Below are 19,117 nucleotides of genomic sequence, written 5' to 3' on the forward strand. Positions count from 1 at the left end.
ATGTAGCTTCTGACTCTGTATTGGACAGCACAGATTGAGAATATTTCTACCACTGTAGAAAGTCCTGTTGGACACAGCCACTCTAAAATTACTCTTAACTTTCAGAAAGAAAAACTTTTAGGATACAATGAATATATAGGCATTATTATTTTCCCCTCAGGTGCATTCTAAAACCAAATAAATCTATCTTCTTCTAATGCCTGATTAACAATTCTTTCAAAAGCCTATTTCAGGAAAATCACATCCCTGTATTTTTAGTTGGAGAGGAAAAAATGGAATTTTTAATAAATTAACTGGAATGTATTTGTCCTTAAGAAAGTGACACTGATTTTCACTTCCTTTATTGTGGGTATAATATCAGCGTCACAATTATTTCCATTCTACGATCTCAAGACATATTCTTCAAGACAGTGAGAACATACTGAAACTATGTTAAAAGCAATACTTGAATTCATTTCTAGCTTAAAATTTCTGGAGAATTTTAAGGATATTATTAACCTAGAAAAATTATTTATACAATTAAAGAAATTTTAAGCTGGACTTACATGGCAAATAAAGATTTAATGATTAGAAAAATATGAACCACAAGGAATATAAAGGTCTAAGAGGAATGTATTTGGAAATAAAGATCTGAAGTATGGTTTGTCAAACTTCTCTGATTCTTTAAAAAAAAAAAAAAAACCCAACAAAAAGCAGTAACTCTTAATTCCTAGGCCAATGTCAGTCACCAACTATAGTGCACAACCCATAGAAACAGCCCAGTTCTCTGTTGTAACCCAGTCAGCATACTGCCTGGAACACAGCAGACACTTGTTCAGACTGAATAAATAATCAAACCGTTTATTTATCCAACAGATTTTACTGATTATTTTTCAAGTCTTTTACAATCTTAATGCCATTCTCTCTCTGCCCAAATTAACAGTTTGTCTTTCAAAATCTGATAAACCCTAAAGAACCAAAAACTATGCTATATTTAAAAATACAAATACTTAAAAATTTTAAGATTTTTTATAAAAATTTAAAGAATCGCATCATAGGCCAGGTCAAAGTGTCAAACTTGGAAAGCAATTAATTTGTTTTAAATAACAGAGATTGGAGAATCACCATTTAAGCATGATTTTATTAAGTGTATGCATTTCTATGTTATTTATTTTTTAAAGATTTTATTTATTTATTTATTCATGAGAGACAGAAAGAGAGAGAGAGGCAGAGACACAGGCAGAGGGAGAAGCAGGCTCCACGCAGAGAGCTTGATGTGGGACTCGATCCTGGGACCCCACGGTCACACCCTGAACCAAAGGCAGATGCTCAACCACTGAGCCACCCAGGTGTCCCTCTATGTTATTTTCTTACATGGCTTCCAACTCATTTCATACAATAAGTTCAAGTCCACAGCAAAGGCAACTAACTTGCCAATCTACGTTGATAGAACCATTAACCCATTTATTTGGAAGCCTATGGTAAAAATTTTAAGCCATTTTTAAAAGAATATGCAACTGTGTTTGGTCCTGAGATGCAATGAAATCTAGAGGCCTTCACTTGACAAAAAAAAAATCTCTTATCCCAAACATACACCAAAAGAGACTTATGTATAAAATCATTTGAGAACTCTTTTCCAATATATTTGAACACTGAAGTCATTAACAATAAAAATTAAAAATAAAACCAGTGGCTAGAATAAGAAAGACTGGAAGTATCTAATGAAACTCATTTGACCACAGATACCCTCCGTATTACTAGGTAGCACTAACAGTTATAGATATGGCCAACATGTAGCTTACTTGATCTCTTAGAGACAAAAATATAGATAGAGAGGTGGGAGTCATAAAGTATCAGTAGATTCATCGTTTGAATCAAAATAAGACAATCTGAACATCACTGCTTCTACTACACCACTATGTAGCCTGATTATGTTCAGATTTAATAGATTAGAGTCCATTTTCAAAGACAAATGTATTTCCATTGTCAACACCGTACATGAGAGGACTTCACTGAGTTACTGGTAATGACACTGGCACCTGATTAGACTGAGGAGCTGGAGACCCACTATTTATGGCTTGTGGAGGCACTGCAGGTGGTTCCATCTTGCTAATGTGTGTGATGAATCGAAGACGAAGTTTTAAAGCTGGTTTTAAATTACAAATAATCTTCTCTACCTAAGAAATAAACACATTAAAAAGTATTTTAACCAGAGAATTTCAACCTCCCACCCTTAAAAAAGTGCTTTATACACATATGGAGGCAATAAACTAGGGAGTGGATGAGAAGTTTCTTTATGTGTTTTATGTTTTAACAAAAGCAAATAAAATCATTTCTCTCTTACATGAGGAAAAAAATTGTGTTCTCCCTCAAACACATTATGTATGTGCATATGAGTATGTACATATAGTCTATATATGTATCAACTTACAAAAACATACTCACTTACCTAGCCAGCCAGTCATCCCACTGTGAAAAGTTAATATAGCTTACACTAGAAATTAAAAAAAAATTTTTTTTAAATTTTATTTATGATAGTCATACAGAGAGAGAGAGAGAGGCAGAGACACAGGCAGAGGGAGAAGCAGGTTCCATGCACCAGGAGCCCGATGTGGGTGGGACTCGATCCTGAGTCTCCAGGATCGTGCCCTGGGCCAAAGGCAGGAGTCAAACCGCTGTGCCACCCAGGGATCCCCTACACTAGAAATTTTATGCATCCAACCAGCTCACCATCCTTTTCTTTTTCAAATATATATTTTTAAGATTTATCTATTTAGGGATGCCTGCATGGCTCAGCAATTGAGCATCTGCCTTTTGGCTCAGGTCGTGATCCTGAGATCTGAGGATCGAGTCCCACATCAGGCTCCCTGCATGGAGCCTGTTTCTCCCTCTGCCTATGTCTCTGCCTCTCTCTGCGTCTCTCATGAATAAATAAATAAATCTCTCTAAAAAAAATATATATATTTATTTATTTATTTACTTGTGAGAGAGAGCGAGCAAGTATAAGTGGGAGGGGCAGAGGGAGAGGAAGAATCTCAAGCAGACTCCGAGTTGAGCACGGAGCCTGACACAGGTCTCCATCTCATGACTGCAAGATCACAACCTAAGCTGAAACCAAGAGTCAGACACTTAACCAACTATACCACCCAGGCCCCCAGTTCACCACCCTTTTCAAATGCCATCATCACAGAAGCATGATTAAACTTTGAAGTTATATGAATAACTTATATCTGTAACATTTATCTATAAATTAATGTTTTGGTTTTGATTTATACTTGGAATTCAAACAAAATAATATTAGATCTACTTTTACTTAAAATATTTTAAAGAAATAAAAAACATCAAGCAGTTCCATGGTTTTCTTAGCTTTATTCAAATGTTCTTTGACCTTACCAGAAGAGATTGCCCAATAATTTTTCTTTTCTGTATTGGTTCCCACTCAACTGTGACAATCTTGCTGAGGCAATAAGGGAGTCAATATCCTCCCCACCCCATGTCCCTAGCTCCAAGTCAAGAATCCAGTAGACTAGGATTCATAGGTTTAAATATCAGTTTACCTTCCTTTCCTACCAGAGAAAAAATTAACGTTAAGCTATGGAGGGGAGGTCATTTCACCTACCTGACCTACCTCTTCCCTCTGAAAGAGCCAAGCTTCTGTTTCCTATAGATAGGAAACTCAGTTATGATTCAAGGACATCCTTTCCATTTTCAGATCACTTTACTAGGAACTGGCTCTTTACATGCTGAGCAGAATGTGCCTCCCTTTAACTTTACTGGAGTTTATACGCCTTTTGAAGTGACACAGAACAAATCTAATGCCTATTCTGAATGGCAACCTTCCAAATAATGAGAACACGAACAATTCCCTAGGACTTTGAAAATTCAATCTAAGTACCTCCAGTTCCTTCAAATACCCTTTATGAATTATTCCCTTGATCTTCCTGGCTTCAGTCTTCAAGTCATGCTGCAATCTGTCCAATGTCCTCATAGTGCATACCCTAGTCACTGTGGCGAAAAGTAGAATCTCCTTCACTCATTACACAGCACCTCTCTGGTCTTTAAAAAGTAGCCATTCTGTATTGTTTCTTCCTAATGAGAGTACTATTTATCAACTACCTAGGTCTTTTCCAGATGTCCTGTTGCAAATATCAAGGGGAAAAGTATGAGAAATTATAACATGTATTCACTATTACTGGAATTACATATGTAGAATAATGTGCTCATAGCCTTAAAAAGGTCTGATAATATTAACCTTTTCCCCTTAAAAGAAAAAACATAACAAAAATACTCAAACAAAAGTATATCAACATATGTTCAAGTTTTCTAAAGTAAACATCATTAAAAGATAAAGTTAACTTACTTGTTCTTTTACGCTGTCACCAGTAAACATATACTTCATATGATATAGGAAGTCACAGATGGGATCCATGTAATTTAAGTGGGTGCTACACTGGTCTACATTCAGTAACATGTCATAAAATGCCACGCCAATCTATTTAACAAATAATATAAAATTATTTAAGTGGGCAAAAATGGTTCAATAATTTAGAATGATGCAGCTGGACTCCATTATAAGACTAACACAGAAAGACAGCACATTTGTTGAAGAATTGTCACTGATCATACAAACCTCTATGTGCATGGGATATATGATATGGTCTGCATCTTTTTTAAGATTTATCTATTCCTTTGACAGAGAGTTATATGTGTGTGAGAGCGTGCACATGAATGGGGGGAAGGGCAGAGGGAAAGAATCTCAAGTAGACTCCCCAGTGAGCAGGGAGCCCAAAGTAAAGCTCAATCCCACCACCCTTAGATCATGACCTGAGCCGAAATCAAGAGTTGGATGCTTAACCGATTAAGCCATCCAGGTGCCCTGATATGGTCTTCATTTACAAAGGAATCAAAGTGCTACAAAATGCTCCTTACTAGGGCTTAAATGCAATTTCTCTTCATATTTCAGTAATGTTCCTTAAAATAAAGAGATAGATAATCTCCTTTCTAGAAACTATTTCTTAATGTCTGAGATAATTGCAGCCTCAGAGATACTTTAGGTTGTACCTCCTTAGTTCCATTTGGTGGCTCATACTTTAAGGTTCTACTTATCTCATTTTCTTTTCTCTATACTCTTGTTAGAGGTGACTGACTTCATCCATTCCCATGATTTTAATTAATTCCTCTGTCCTATAGTGCAGACTCTCAAATGTACTTCTCCATCCTTAACTTTCTGTTTAACTTTGAAAATGAGCATTTCCCCTGCATTTCTAATTCAATACATCCCACATCAAACTTGTTATAGGCATACTAAGTTATGGGTACACTAAATGCTCTAAAATTGTTCTTAGATCCTACTAAGCTAATTTCATTACTAATGGTTAGAATATATATTTTGGAAAACACTGGAAAAGAAACATTGATAGATTTTATCACAGGAAACTCATATTACAGTTTACCTCTATCATACACCGAGTTCTCTCTTGCTGAAATCTTTGTAAAAATGGTCCCACAAGATGGTACACATAAAGCAACTGGAATTCAGTCTTCACTACAGGAAGAAGGACTTCAGTGAGAAACCTAAAATTTGAAGATTAAAAATACAAATTTCTTGTGACTTCCAATCAGCTGAATTGTTTGAACTTGCTGATATGGCCTACCCACGTATTTGTATAATTTGTTACTTTTTGTAAAGTTTCTTTTTCTAAAATCTCATACTCTCATTGGCTATTATTCTTATTTGATTATCAAAATAAATTACTTCAGATTTAGGGGTCATTCTCAGCAGTAAAATTACTGAATGAATTACAGTATCCCCTACCTGAAAACTTGTGTTTTCCTGAAAACTTGTGTCAAGCCACTTTACTTTTACAAAAGACCTACATTATTAAAACAATAGCTTTGTGGTAAAAGCAAAAATTCTCTTTGGTTTTCTTTTGGTGAATTACAGGTATCCCCTACCTGCTTCCTGAAAACTTGTGTCAAGCCACTTTACTTTTACAAAAGACCTACATTATTAAAACAATAGCTTTTTGGTAAAAGCAAAAATTCTCTTTAGTTTTCTTTTGGGTAGCAAAAATAGGTACTAATGTAGGTTTTCTGTAAAAGTGTATTGGCGTAACATGAACTTTCAGAAAGGGGGACACACTTCACTCTATGTCATTTTGGCTTATGGAAGGTTTCTTAGGAATGCTCTACTTTTGAATAGCAGTAAAAAACTGTATTTGAAATAAAAAGAAAATAACCAATCTAATATAAATGCCATCCTCAAGAAATCTGAATCTAATTATACCAATTTTATAGTCAAGAAAAATAATCAGAAAATAGGCTAATATGAGTTATTCAGTTCAAAATGCAGCTTTTGGCCTCGGTGTCCATCGAAAGATGAATGGATAAAGACGATATGGTTTATGTATACAATGGAATATTACTCAGCCATTAGAAATGACAAATACCCACCATTTGCTTTGACGTGGGTGGAACTGGAGGGTATTATGCTGAGTGAAGTAAGTTAATTGGAGAAGGACAAACATTGTATGGTCTCATTCATTTGGGGAATATAAATAATAGTGAAAGGGAATAGAAGGGAAGGGAGAAGAAATGGGTAGGAAATATCAGAAAGGGAGACAGAACATGAAGACTCCTAACTCTGGGAAACGAACTAGGGGTGGTGGAAGGGGAGGAGGGTGGGGGGTGAGGGTGAATGGGTGATGGGCACTGAGGGGGGCACTTGACGGGATGAGCACTGGGTGTTATTCTGTATGTTGGCAAATTGAACACCAATAAAAATAAATTTGTTATTAAAAAAAAATGCAGCTTTTGGGATATATTCTGGAAAAAGCATGCACTTGACTAAACCTCTTGAAACTGTAATAGAAAATTAGATAGCAGATTATTTCTTGCACAAATTAATTTTTTCAAACAATTCTGAAATAAAGGAGCTTTTTCATTATCTAGAAACTCTAATTAAAACTCACTTTGCAAGTTAGTCTGTTGAATGAGACACACACCTCATGTGTAAATGAGATTAAAAAACACAAAATAAAAAAAGCAAAGTTTATTTAAGAAATCATAATACCTACTTGGGAATGAGAGAAAGTTGCCCAATGCTAGAATGGTGCCACACAGCATGTGCAAGAGCTAATGTATAGCTGCAGCTCATCTCGGAGTAGGACTGATGACAAGCAGTGAAATCAAAGAGGCGGAATGGATAGCCAACCCACTCTGACTCGGATGTCAAGCTGGGACTGCTGATAACACTCACAATTCGATCATGCAGGACAATCCAATATGGTTCCTTTAAAATCACAGGAAAGCCTCATGAAAAATTATCACTTATCCAGTATTCCACCCCATTTCCAATATCCACTCCAAAACCTAAAATAATGGCACTTTCTCATTCTTTAAAGTTTTTTTTTTTTTTTTTAAACTTATCTAGCTTGTGTTTTGTGTAATGGAGATTTTGAAGGCAAAAGTGTGTGGCTTCATAGTAAGTCAAATTAATCAGTAAGAACCTGGGGATAAGCGTCTGAGTTAGAAGGCTCTGTCCAGGGATGCCTGGGTGGCTCAGTGGTTGAGCGTTTGCCTTTGGCCCAGGGCCTGATCCTGGAGACCCAGGATCGAGTCCCACATCGGGCTCCCTGCATGGAGCCTGCTTCTCCCTCTTCCTGTGTCTCTGCCTCTCTATCTCTCATGAATAAATAAATAAAATCTTAAAAAAAAAAAAAAAAGGCTCTGTCCAGTTCATTTAGTATCTGATATTTACTACACAGTAAATTGCTCTTACCAATACCTGTTATATAGACAACACTAGTAACTATATATAACTCAGAAGTCAATATATATATTTATATATAAATATTAGGAGGTGTGCAAGGAAAAAAACGATTGATTCAGAGAGGTGAATAATCAAACACGTCTGGAGAACACAGGATTAGACAATGTTATTGACACTGAAAGATCCCACAACAGACAACTGTGTGTCACAGAAGGGAGACCTCACATGAGGGACAGTCAAGGAAAGGTTCACTGAAGAAGCAGGACCTAAGCTGGCAAAGAATGAAGAGGCTTTCGAGAAGCCACCGAAAGGAAGAGAGGTTCTATATAATGTCTCATGCTGCAACACATTAGAAGTACTTAAAAGATACCTTAACAAGTATTATTTGCACAAAGGCTCTAGATAGATTAACATGTTAAGTGGTCAAAAGTAGATGAGATTTTAACATTTTTTATAAAAGATTTTATTTATACATGATAGACAGGGAGAGAGAAAGAGAGAGAGAGAGAGGCAGAGACACAGGCAGAGGGAGAAGCAGGCTCCATGCAGGGAGCCTGACATGGGACTTGATCCTGGGACTGCAGGATCATGCCCTTGGCCAAAGGCAGGTGCTAAACCGCTGAGCCACCCAGGGATCCCCTAGATTAGATTTTAATGTAAAAGTAAGGCTGGATAGACAAAGTGGGACCAAAGGATGCAGGGACCCACAGCTCAGGCAGATTTTTAGATCTGAAGCAAAAGACAAAACAGTCACTGTAGGTTTCTGAAGCAATAAGAATACAGAAATTTTAAAAATATGAAACACTTCCTTAATTGTGTGATGTCCTTATGCAGGGCATCTTATTTTTTTTTTTTTTTAGGGCATCTTAAATGTATCTTATTCTTGTGGAGACAAAGAACAACTGCATTCCATTACTACGTACAAATCATAGATATTAACTCACTGGTAGTGCAGTGATGATCAGTCCAATTGCATTCATCCATGCTGTAATATTCTCTCTTGGTACTAATGGCTGACTATAAGTGAAGAGAAAATAATAAAAATGTGAAATTATAAAAATATGTTTGATAATGGATCTTATTTTGAGAACACATACAATTCAGGGTTAACAACTAACCTACTCCAATAAAAGTACAATGGATTTTTATTGAGGAAAAATTTAATATACCCAAAAGCTAAATAAGGCTTTTCTTAGTTGCTTCCTTTAACAATGGCTGCTGGGATGAAAGACAATTTCCACATATTTATACTTCTCCAATCATTATCCCCTACTTAATATTGATCTTCAAGAAAGGAATCTTCGAAGATTATCTTTTTTCTTTTTTAAAGATTTTATTTATTTATTCATGAGAGAGAGAGAGAGAGAGAGAGAGATGGGGGGGAGGGGGTGGAAGGGTGGCAGAGACACAGGCAGAGGGAGAAGCAGGCTCCATGCAGGGAGCCTGACGTGGGACTTGATCCCGGGTCTCCAGGATCACACCCTGGGCTGAAGGCTGAGCCACTGGGGCTGCCCAAGACTACCTTCAGTGAGATGTTAACATTATTCCTAACTTACATGTCAAACAGCTACTAAAGAGTAGAGGTGGGAACAAACCCAGGTTTTCTGACCCCGTCCAGGACTCACTCCATTACATCTATATTACAAAGACAAAATCTGGGAACACAAGACAGTTACCATCCCATGTGCATCAGCCTTGGGACAACAGGTTTGTTTAACACTTTCAAATAAAATACCATTCTCTTTACAAATAAACAATGACTCTTATTGCATGAAACAGGATACACACCTTTTCAGGACAACATTTAGAAGAGCGTTTCCAACATCTTCGCCTGAAACAGCCAAGGCCATGAGCTCCACACAGGTAACATGTAGTGCATGGGCAGCTGGGTTGGGAAACTCATTGAATCTCCAGTCACAGTTTGGGAATGGACCAGGAGATTTGCCAGCCATTGGTGCAGATGGTTAAAGCAATAACTGTTTATGTTGAGATGAATGGCTCGAATTTATAGTGCTTTACAGTTCTCAAAGTGTTTCACATGTAAGCATCTCATTTTATTATCAACTTATCTGATTGTGAGCCCCCAAGAAGTGAAGAACAGAAAGTAAGAGGCAAATGATACGAACCAAATACACATTAAGTTTGACATTAACTGAAATGTACTGAGAGCAACCATAGGATTAACCACAAAGTATAATGGTTACTCTTAAACAGATGTGCTTTTGAAACTGTGACATGATAGCTAGAGATGCAACCAGAGTATCCCCAGGCTTCCTCCATCTATTTCTTTTAATAGTTATATGACAGTTGGTAAGAACATTACTTTATAATGAGTAATTCTTTTACTTCAAGAAACAAATGCTTTTGTATAGGAAAATAACTTACACCCATTTATGTAAAACTGCTCTACTTATGGGATCCCTGGGTGGCGCAGCGGTTTGGCGCCTGCCTTTGGCCCAGGGCGCGATCCTGGAGACCCGGGATCGAATCCCACATCGGGCTCCCGGTGCATGGAGCCTGCTTCTCCCTCTGCCTATGTCTCTGCCTCTCTCTCTCTCTCTCTGTGACTATCATAAATAAATAAAAATTAAAAAAAAAAACAAAAAAAAAACAAAAAAAAACTGCTCTACTTAGTAAATAGTGGCACGGTGTACAGAGTAAGCATAATGTGCTAATAACTTAAAACATGAAATTAAAATAAAGAACTATAATACAAAAACAGCATCCTTTTCATTAAAATGAGAGGAAAAAATAAGTTTTACTATTACCTATTAATATTTTAAAAAAGCATTTAAAGATTTACTTAAAGCAACAAAATTCTATGTTCTCCTGTAGGAAACAGATGTATTTACTACAATACATAGTTCCTTTTTTTTAGGAACTGAATTTTTTTCTTTGAAATAAACTTCATAAGGTCTGTTTTTTAGATATAAAATTTAATGGAGTAAATGCCTATCTGGCAACTAATTTGATGCTGCTAATTTAAGATTTCAAAACCTTTAACAAAAGTAAAAATAAAAATGATCATGAAAAAGTTGAAGTTTTGGAATATATAAAAGTATTACCTTGAAAAGATAATGTGTTCTCACAAATTAATATACAGTTATTTCTGAGGAGTCTAAAAAAATCACAATGAAAAGGATATTATCTACTAGTCTGCCAATCAATCTGCAATAGTAGGAGTCATCTGGGACCCACGGATTTTCTTCTCGAGCATTCATGCCACACTTCAGATATGTGTCACTTAGACACCAGCCTTGTGGCCGATTATCCTTGAGTGAGCCAATGATGGCATGGACAAGCTTTCGCTTGAGATGTGGGCGGTCTCTCAGGTGCATTTCGTAATAGTGTAGAGTATTATACAAATAAGTCACAGGGCGATCTGAGGAGAAGAAAACAGATCATCATAATGTTTATCTGTTTACCCACAATGAAAAACTAGCCCTCTGCTTTCAAGATTTCAAGAAACTCATGAAACTTTCACATGCAGAGCTATTGCATATAATAAATATTTTTATTTTAGGACAAGGCAGGTGGCTTCTAATAATATATACATGGTAGGTAAAGGAATATTCACTACAGTGCTGTTTACACTAGCAAAAAGATTAGAAGAGCCTAAATGGTCAAAACATGGCATATGTGGCATGAATGAGTTTTTTATGTACTGATACAAAATAGTCAATCCTAACACATTATGAAGGCATTAAAAACAAGGTGCAAAACAAAACAAAACAAAACAAAAACAGGTGCAGAACAATGTATATATATATTCTATATTATTTGTGGGGGAAAAAAATAACCCCAGAATATCTTTGGAAAGTACACAGGAAACTGGTAACAGTGGTCTCCTACAGAGAAAGAAACTGGCCAGCTGAAGGTTAGGATGGGGTTAACTACTTTTCACTGCATACCCCTCTGTACCATGTGGATATGTTACCTAATTTAAAAAAATGTTTTTAAAGGAATGTTTGTTTGAACTTCATACCTATTCTGTAGTGCTAAAATTAAATTCAGATTTCTGGTTAGGAAGAAGGCATCTTAGATAAAGGACTGAGGAGAACTGCCCGCCCTGCCTGGAAAAAAACACTTTGTCCCCACAGTGGCTGCTCTAGGACTTTCACACTCCTATTGCTAACTCCACCATTCTCTGATCACCTGGTTTAAAACTTTAAAGTTGTCTTTGATTTTTTTTTTTCTGTATTCTCCTCACAAGCAGCAAATCATGTTCTGTTCCTTCCTCCTTGACTATTTGTCCCTTCTTTCTCATTTCCAATACTATCATAGTTGTCTAGGTACTAACCATATAACTGAAATTTTTGACTTAAGTCTTTGAAATGGCTTTCTCCTTCCAAAACGCTACCAATTACAACTACATTTATCTTTCTAAAATAATGCTTTCTATGCAATGACCTTACTCAATAGCTTCTTGATTACCTGCAGGTTATAAGATCAAAACTTCTCAGCCTGGCACTTACAGCGATCTACTGTCAGGTACAATGTTTAAATTCTCAATTTAGCCAATGAGGAGACTGTTTTCAGAATGCTGTGATTTTTCCAAAGGACTCCTGCCTAGGATGTTCTATTCTCCTTCCTACTTATATAAGCCACATATACCACAGATCGAATCCTATCATCCAGGAAGCCTGCCAAGACCTGTTAGTTCATAGTAACATCAGTCTGTTCTGAACTCATATCATACCCTTCTTCTCTACTCATTTGGCAATTAATCACACTGTAAAAGGGGGCATCTGTTGCACCTCACTTTTATTTCTGCTATTTAATACAATTGCCATGATCTACCTATTCATATTTTATGTCATTTGTTTTATATTTCATGGCATCATGACACAGCACTTATTCTCTCTTTTTTTTTTTTACATTTTTTTAATTATGAGAGAGAGAGACGAGGAGGGAGAAGCAGGCTCCATGCAGGGAGCCCAACATGGGACTTGATCCCGGGACTCCAGGATCGCGCCCGGGGCCAAAGGCAGGTGCTAAACCGCTGAGCCACTCAGGGATCCCCCACAGCACTTATTCTCAAAACACTTTTATTAAAAAACAATTAAAATTCTTAGAATCATGATTACCCATATGGTCATGCCCAAACTACTTCTGTTAATTGAACTATAAGATAGAATTAAAATTTGAAAAAGCTTACCATGAAATTTATATAAGCCACCAAGGTGATCTAGTAGAGTCTCCAGTGATTTGGAAACTGGAAGCAATTCTAAAAATCTGTGGATTACTATATCAAATACTGGGAGAAATCGAAGACACACATTTCCAAAATAGATGGGTAGATAGGGAGACTGGATCTGCACAGGAGGATCAACCTGCTCTGCCAGGCCCTCAAAATATAGTTTCTCAGGGTATTTCTGTGGAAGTAAGAAAACAGCAAATGTTCAGGATATCCTTTTTTGTTTTCTTAAAAAAAAAATTAACCTATTTAAATTTGTCATCTTTAAAAGAATATGAAACCATGTTTATTTTTTGCAATGCAATGAAATAAATCTAGAGTCTTTTACTTGACAAAAATCTCTATTATCCCAAAGATATATCAAGAAATTTATGTATAAAGGAATTTGTAATAACCCTTTCATTTAGTATGTAAGTACTCAATCTACTAAAACCATAGTCTCGATAAATTCCTAACAGTAGAGATACTCTAACAGAATCTTGAGAAAGTTTAGAGAGTTAATTTCCTTTTCTATAGAGAGAAAACAATAGAACCACACAGAGAAAACAGCCAAACCAATTAGCCAAATACCCAAGAAGAGCTTAAAAAAGATTCACTAAAGCACTGATTTGAATTAGTACCTTGTGATAATTCATATGCTTGGTGTGCCAGTCGTTCTGTAGCCAGTGCTCTGGAGAATTTTCCTTCACAAAGTCACTTACTCGATTTCTAAAATCATTTGGTTTGAGTAACAGCAACTGAATTATGAAATAACAAACCTGGGCTTCATTTCCTTCATGACTACGCATGGCCTTTGGAAAACAACAGAAAAATGATATTATAATGTTTGAACTGTGCAAAAGCATGGCTTTGCTACTAGACAGTCTATGTTTGAATACACTAATATCCCACTACTATTAGAATTTCATTATATGTCTAATTTACCCTTAACTGTTCAGAATTCCCCCAAACATATTTAACTTTCATTTTTAATTTTTTGACTTAAATTTATTTTTTATTGGTGTTCAATTTGCCAACATATAGAATAATACCCAGTGCTCATCCCGTCAAGTGTCCACCTCAGTGCCCGTCACCCAGTCACCCCCACCCCCCACCCACCTCCCCTTCCACCATCCCTAGTTCATTTCCCAGTTAGGAGTCTCTCATGTTGTCTCCCTTTCTGATATTTCCCACTCCTTTTTTCTCCTTTCCCCTTTATTCCCTTTCACTATTTTTTATATTCCCCAAATGAATGAGACCATATAATGTTTGTCCTTCTCTGATTGACTTATTTCACTCAGCATAATACCCTCCAGTTCCATCCACATCAAAGCAAATGGTGGGTATTTGTCGTTTCTAATGGCTGAGTAATATTCCATTGTCGTATTTAACTTTCTTGCCCATTTTTGGTTCTCATCATTCCTTCTGCCCAAAGTGTCCTTCTTATTTCTTTTGTTGAAATCTAATCCACTGTCAAAATCTCTCACCTAGATAGATGTGGTTTCTCATTGTTGCCTGGTGATATTTTCCTTATATCTCTATCTTACCTTTGTATTTTACCAATTTATAGACAGCTCATTTCTCCTACTATATCATAACCATATTTATATTTATATTCCATAGCTAAGAGATTAATGTTAACCAATTAAGCCACCCTAAATATCACCACTATAGTATTTTTTAAAAAGTAGCATTTTCCAGCCTGGCTCAGTGTCTTCTCTTAAAATTCTTCCTGAAATAGATATCAAGTCAAGAGGAAAAATCATTTGGGGAATATTGAGTGGCTATCAGAAATACTCAGTTCTGACTCTGACTGTCAAAGTATACAGAAATGATTATTAGCACTCTGCAAAGAAATAAAATGACTTTTTACCAGTTCCTGCCTCTAATGAGAGCCTTTGGGAATCAACTCAGGGCCTAATTGCTTGTACTTTTTACAGCATCACAAGGCCAGATAATGTCTGCCTTATTTACTTCTATATTTTCTGTGCATAGAACACAGCAGATATTTAATACACACTTGCTGAATGAGACAATGGGAAATCTCTAGTTCCTTAGGGAAGTGATAACAATGCTTGATTATAGTATAATTGCCTTAAATCCTTATAGATCATCAGCACAAGATCCATCAATCACACACCTTGATCTAAAAGAGAGTGAAGTAGCTTAGAAACTTGTTCTTATAAGCATATTCTTACCAAGCAGAGAATCAATCTGTCCAATGTAACAATGTTATACTTCCATACCATGTCATTAAGAATTTCAATGCATTTGTTGAGTTGCTGACCTCCAGCTGATGTAGAGAACTCATATACTAAGAAATCTGCAAATGTTCTCACATGGGCTACCAAGGCCCTGGCTCCAATTCTTTCTAATACTCTGGAAAGCAGAGAGTAAAAACCAAGTTATATTGCTATGTGGTATAACAGCTTGTTAAATAGAATGCAGATCTAGGTTTCTGGCTTACCTATAGCCAATCTGATTAATATGATCTGTTTCCAAGAGCATTTTCCAGAGAAGACAAAGGAAGAGCGGAGGAGAGCCTTGCATAGAGAAGTGGGTAATGATGTCATTTTCATTGGTCATTGACTTCCACTTCCTATATTCCTCCTCCACATTTTTTTTCAGATTAAAACGGCTTTCCTGAGGTACATTATTCTGCTTGAAGAATGCCTAAAAAGAAGATCAAAAGTTTACTTTTATACTAAAATGAAGAGCAATGGCCAGAGTCAAGAAATCAGTCCTGGACTTGATTCTGACACTAATAAACTCTATGTGACCTCAGGTAATTAAGTAATCAAGGTGTGAATTTTTTTTTTTTTTTTTCAAGGTGTGAATTTCTATAATGGGAAAATATACAGGCTTGACTAGATAATCTCTAAGATTCCTTTCTTAGATTTCCTAAATAGATATTCCAAGCAAGCCTGAATTCAAAGCTTCCTCAAACATCTGTTGATATTTCTGTTTGTCTTTGGGAAAAAGAAAAAAAAAAAAAAAGAAAGAAATTATGCGCCTTTTGGTTAAAGATTTTAGTATCTCTAAAAGGAAAATCCATTATACTAAACCAATGGGTCTCAGACCTCCTGTTTTGGAAGTTCAGCAGTCTGTATCTGATCAAGCCCTCTAGGTAATTCTACCAAGTTTGAGAGTTACTTGCCCTAGCCCTGTTGGAAGTTCTATAAAGCAGATATTCATTATGCTTAAACTTTTCTCTGAAAAGTAAAGGACAGCTTTGCGCAGTGGCAGTATTGCAGCCAATGAGGTCTATCCGAGGCACGATTATTGCTAATTGAAAAGTAGAGGACAGATGAGGTTTTCCTTTTTCCATAGTATAAAAGCCAAGTTTGTAGTTTTTCTCTCTGTATGATTAAAAAAAAAATTCAGTCAAGTGCAACAATGTGTATTCTATGAAGCTCTGTTAAGTTGTATCTCTCCCCATTTCAGTTCTAAAAAAGAGAAAGAATTTTTCAGGTAATGTGTTAATTCTCACAACATTCTAAAATTGTTAACTAATAACATGAAACCATAATTAAATTTTTAGGAACGTATCCAGGCCTAGAGTAAGTCAGGGAACAACTCAAGAGACTTTGGAATAGTACAGGTTTTTAAAAAAAGAAACAGAAGCTAATTTCCTTTGGATATCGCTAAAACCAGCTCTCTAGAATTAATGGGAAGAAATGAATTAATGGGAAATTAATGGGAAGAAATGAATTAATGGGAAAAAATGATTTCATATATACTAAATGGAAGAATGATTTTGTATATATTCAATATGTAATTCAAGACCAAATTACCTGTAGTGGGCCTGGAAAACAGCTAAGAGTGTGTGATGCCCAATTATGAGGAGTAAAACTCATGATGGTCTGAAGTATGTCTTTACACCAAGTTCCCTGAATTGAATCAGAGCCTGTAAAAAAATCTAAACATAAACAAACAGAGGTAATCCAGATATAAATGATCATACCCATAATTCATAAATGGTATCATAGAAAAAGTTATGTACACGCATTGAATTCCATGGCAATACACTCACTGCTTAACTAGTTATATTCAGTTTAGACCTAAATTTTCTTAGTTTATGAATGATTTGAATGATTACATTAGTAAACATGAACACAATTAGTGAAAAGAAGACATTTCAATCTATTTTTTTTTTTTAAGTAGGCTCCATGCTCAGCATGCCTCGGGCCTTGAACTCATGATCCTAAGATCAAGACCTGAGCTGAGATCAAGAGTTGGACATTTAACAGACTCTCAGGAGCCTCTGTAATCTTTTTTTTTTTTTTTTAAGGTTACAGAGCACCAATGATCTAATAGTGACATAGGCCCACCATGATCGCTCATGTAGTTCAGTCTGACAATGAGGTATCAACACTTGATTGAGCCAAGGAAACAGAATTGAGAAAATATATCTTTTCCAGTGGTTGAAATAGCTATAGACTATAACTCTCTAAATCAAGAAGGTTAATTTATTGGGACACCTGGGTTGCTCAGCGGTTGAGTGTCTGCCTTTGGCTTGGGTCGTGATCCCGGGGTCCTGGGATAGAGTCCTGCATCGGGTTCCCTGCAAAGGAGCCTGCTTCTCCCTCTGCTTGTGTCTGCTTCTCTTTGTGTCTCTCATGAATAAATAAATACATAAATAAATCTTAAAAAAAGGGTTAATTTATGTAAAATAAGAGTTTACACAGATGTATCTGAGGTTGCAAATTCAGTAACTATTTCTTTAAAACAGCAGTTCTCAAAGTGTGGTCTGTGGACTCTGTGGGTCCCCAATATCCTTCCAAGGATTTGATGAGGTCAAAACTATTAAAATAGTAATACTAAGATAGTACTAAACTTTTTACTGTGTTCATATGTGTACCAATGGGGCAAAGGTAATGGTAGGGAAAACTGCTAGCCCTCAGAACAAGTCAAACAGTGGCACCAGACTATACTAATAGCCACTGTAATCTTCACTATACTCTCACTAGGCAGCAGGGCGGGGTGGGAGGGGGCCCAGGTTGGGAGAAAATGCAGGTTTTACTCTAGAATATCCCTGAAGTAGTGAAAAGGACTGTATCTTAGCCCTTAAATACATCTAATTTTGTTGTGATAAAAATCGAAGTATGCAGTGTCCTAGCTACACACTGAAGTATGATGGGCATCTAAAGGAAAAGTACTTGTGCAATTGTCTGAATATCGAATTAAATTAGCTCTTTTTTTTTAAATGGAATTCCATTTTTACTTGAAAGAACATCTGGCAGAAAAACTACAGTTATTCAGACTTGGGCAATAAGCAGCATTTTCTTGAACAAAGGGAACCTATTACTTCAAGGAAAACAAATGACCACATCTTTTGCCAATGATAAAATTTGACTTTTCAAATGAAAAATCAAAGTTTTGGAAAACTTCTATCCACTACTATAAGCCTGATAGTAATCCAAAACTTAAAGATTTTCCTAATGAAATTTGCAGTGATATTAACAAATGTAATTTTATGATATTGCATAATGAAGTGTGCCAACACTTATGAGATCTACGTAACTCATTGAATCAATGTTTTCCAAAAACTAATTCATGAAGTTATAAAATATGCCTGGATAAAAAAAAATCCATTAGGTATGCAAAATAGACCAAAGGATTATAATGTAATAGAGTACAAAAAGTTTACTGAATAGAATTTTGGATCTACACTGCAACTAACATTTAAGAAACCATCACTTGTCCAATTTTGTGTGACATCAAAGAACATTGGCAATTATCTGAAAAGGCTATTAAGATACTCCTCCCCTTTCCAACCTCTTACCTGTGTGAGGATATATTTTTTTCAGTTCTAAAATAACATATTTCAATAGATGAAATGTAGAAGTAAATTAAATATGAGTATCCAGCAAAGCTTCCTTTACATTAGATATTAAAGAGAGATGCAAAAAATGTGAAACAATGGTGCCTTTTCTCACTAAAATTTTGTTTTGAAGAATATATAGCTTATTTTTCACAAAAAAAGCCATTATGCTAATATGTAACAAGTTTAATATTAAGTGAATCAAAAAATATTTAAAAAGCATCTAATAACTCAGTATATATTAACTAAATTGAATTCAAATAAAAAATTTTAAAAGCATCAATCTTGATAACTAATAAAGTAAATATTGATATAATCCATATAAATGGAAAATCTTTGGGAATTTCTTTTTTTATTTTTATGAGTA

At 35.8% G+C, this 19,117-nt stretch overlaps 1 protein-coding gene and 1 non-coding gene across 13 annotated transcripts in view; one reads left to right on the forward strand and one right to left on the reverse strand.

The window, feature by feature from the left end:
* Nucleotides 1–824: 824 nt before the first annotated feature.
* The window catches only part of MED23 (mediator complex subunit 23), a 45,417-nt gene continuing 27,124 nt past the window's right edge, over nt 825–19,117 (reverse strand). For 5 of the 12 annotated variants that reach the window (XM_077904855.1, XM_077904844.1, XM_077904848.1 and 2 more), the window contains 13 exons: nt 17,408–17,542; nt 16,721–16,845; nt 15,394–15,599; nt 15,125–15,305; nt 13,568–13,738; nt 12,909–13,125; nt 10,896–11,132; nt 9,539–9,704; nt 8,695–8,767; nt 7,056–7,270; nt 5,433–5,553; nt 4,340–4,471; nt 825–2,156 (listed from right to left, as the gene is read on the reverse strand). In XM_077904855.1, coding sequence (XP_077760981.1) covers nt 1,989–2,156; nt 4,340–4,471; nt 5,433–5,553; nt 7,056–7,270; nt 8,695–8,767; nt 9,539–9,704; nt 10,896–11,132; nt 12,909–13,125; nt 13,568–13,738; nt 15,125–15,305; nt 15,394–15,599; nt 16,721–16,845; nt 17,408–17,542 — 2,147 coding nt within the window. In that variant the 3' untranslated portion in view covers nt 825–1,988. Of the gene's footprint in view, nt 2,157–2,428; nt 2,474–3,405; nt 4,116–4,339; nt 4,472–5,432; nt 5,554–7,055; nt 7,271–8,694; nt 8,768–9,538; nt 9,705–10,895; nt 11,133–12,908; nt 13,126–13,567; nt 13,739–15,124; nt 15,306–15,393; nt 15,600–16,720; nt 16,846–17,407; nt 17,543–19,117 lie in introns of those variants that run through there. The other 7 variants (XM_077904853.1, XM_077904847.1, XM_077904854.1 and 4 more) reach the window with 5 other exon arrangements.
* Nucleotides 16,155–16,301, forward strand: LOC144317946 (U4 spliceosomal RNA). Its single transcript, XR_013383821.1, has one exon. It is a non-coding gene; the product is annotated as a U4 spliceosomal RNA (small nuclear RNA).

This window comes from Canis aureus, chromosome 7 (genome assembly GCF_053574225.1).
Source record: "Canis aureus isolate CA01 chromosome 7, VMU_Caureus_v.1.0, whole genome shotgun sequence".
Taxonomy (NCBI): domain Eukaryota; kingdom Metazoa; phylum Chordata; class Mammalia; order Carnivora; family Canidae; genus Canis; species Canis aureus.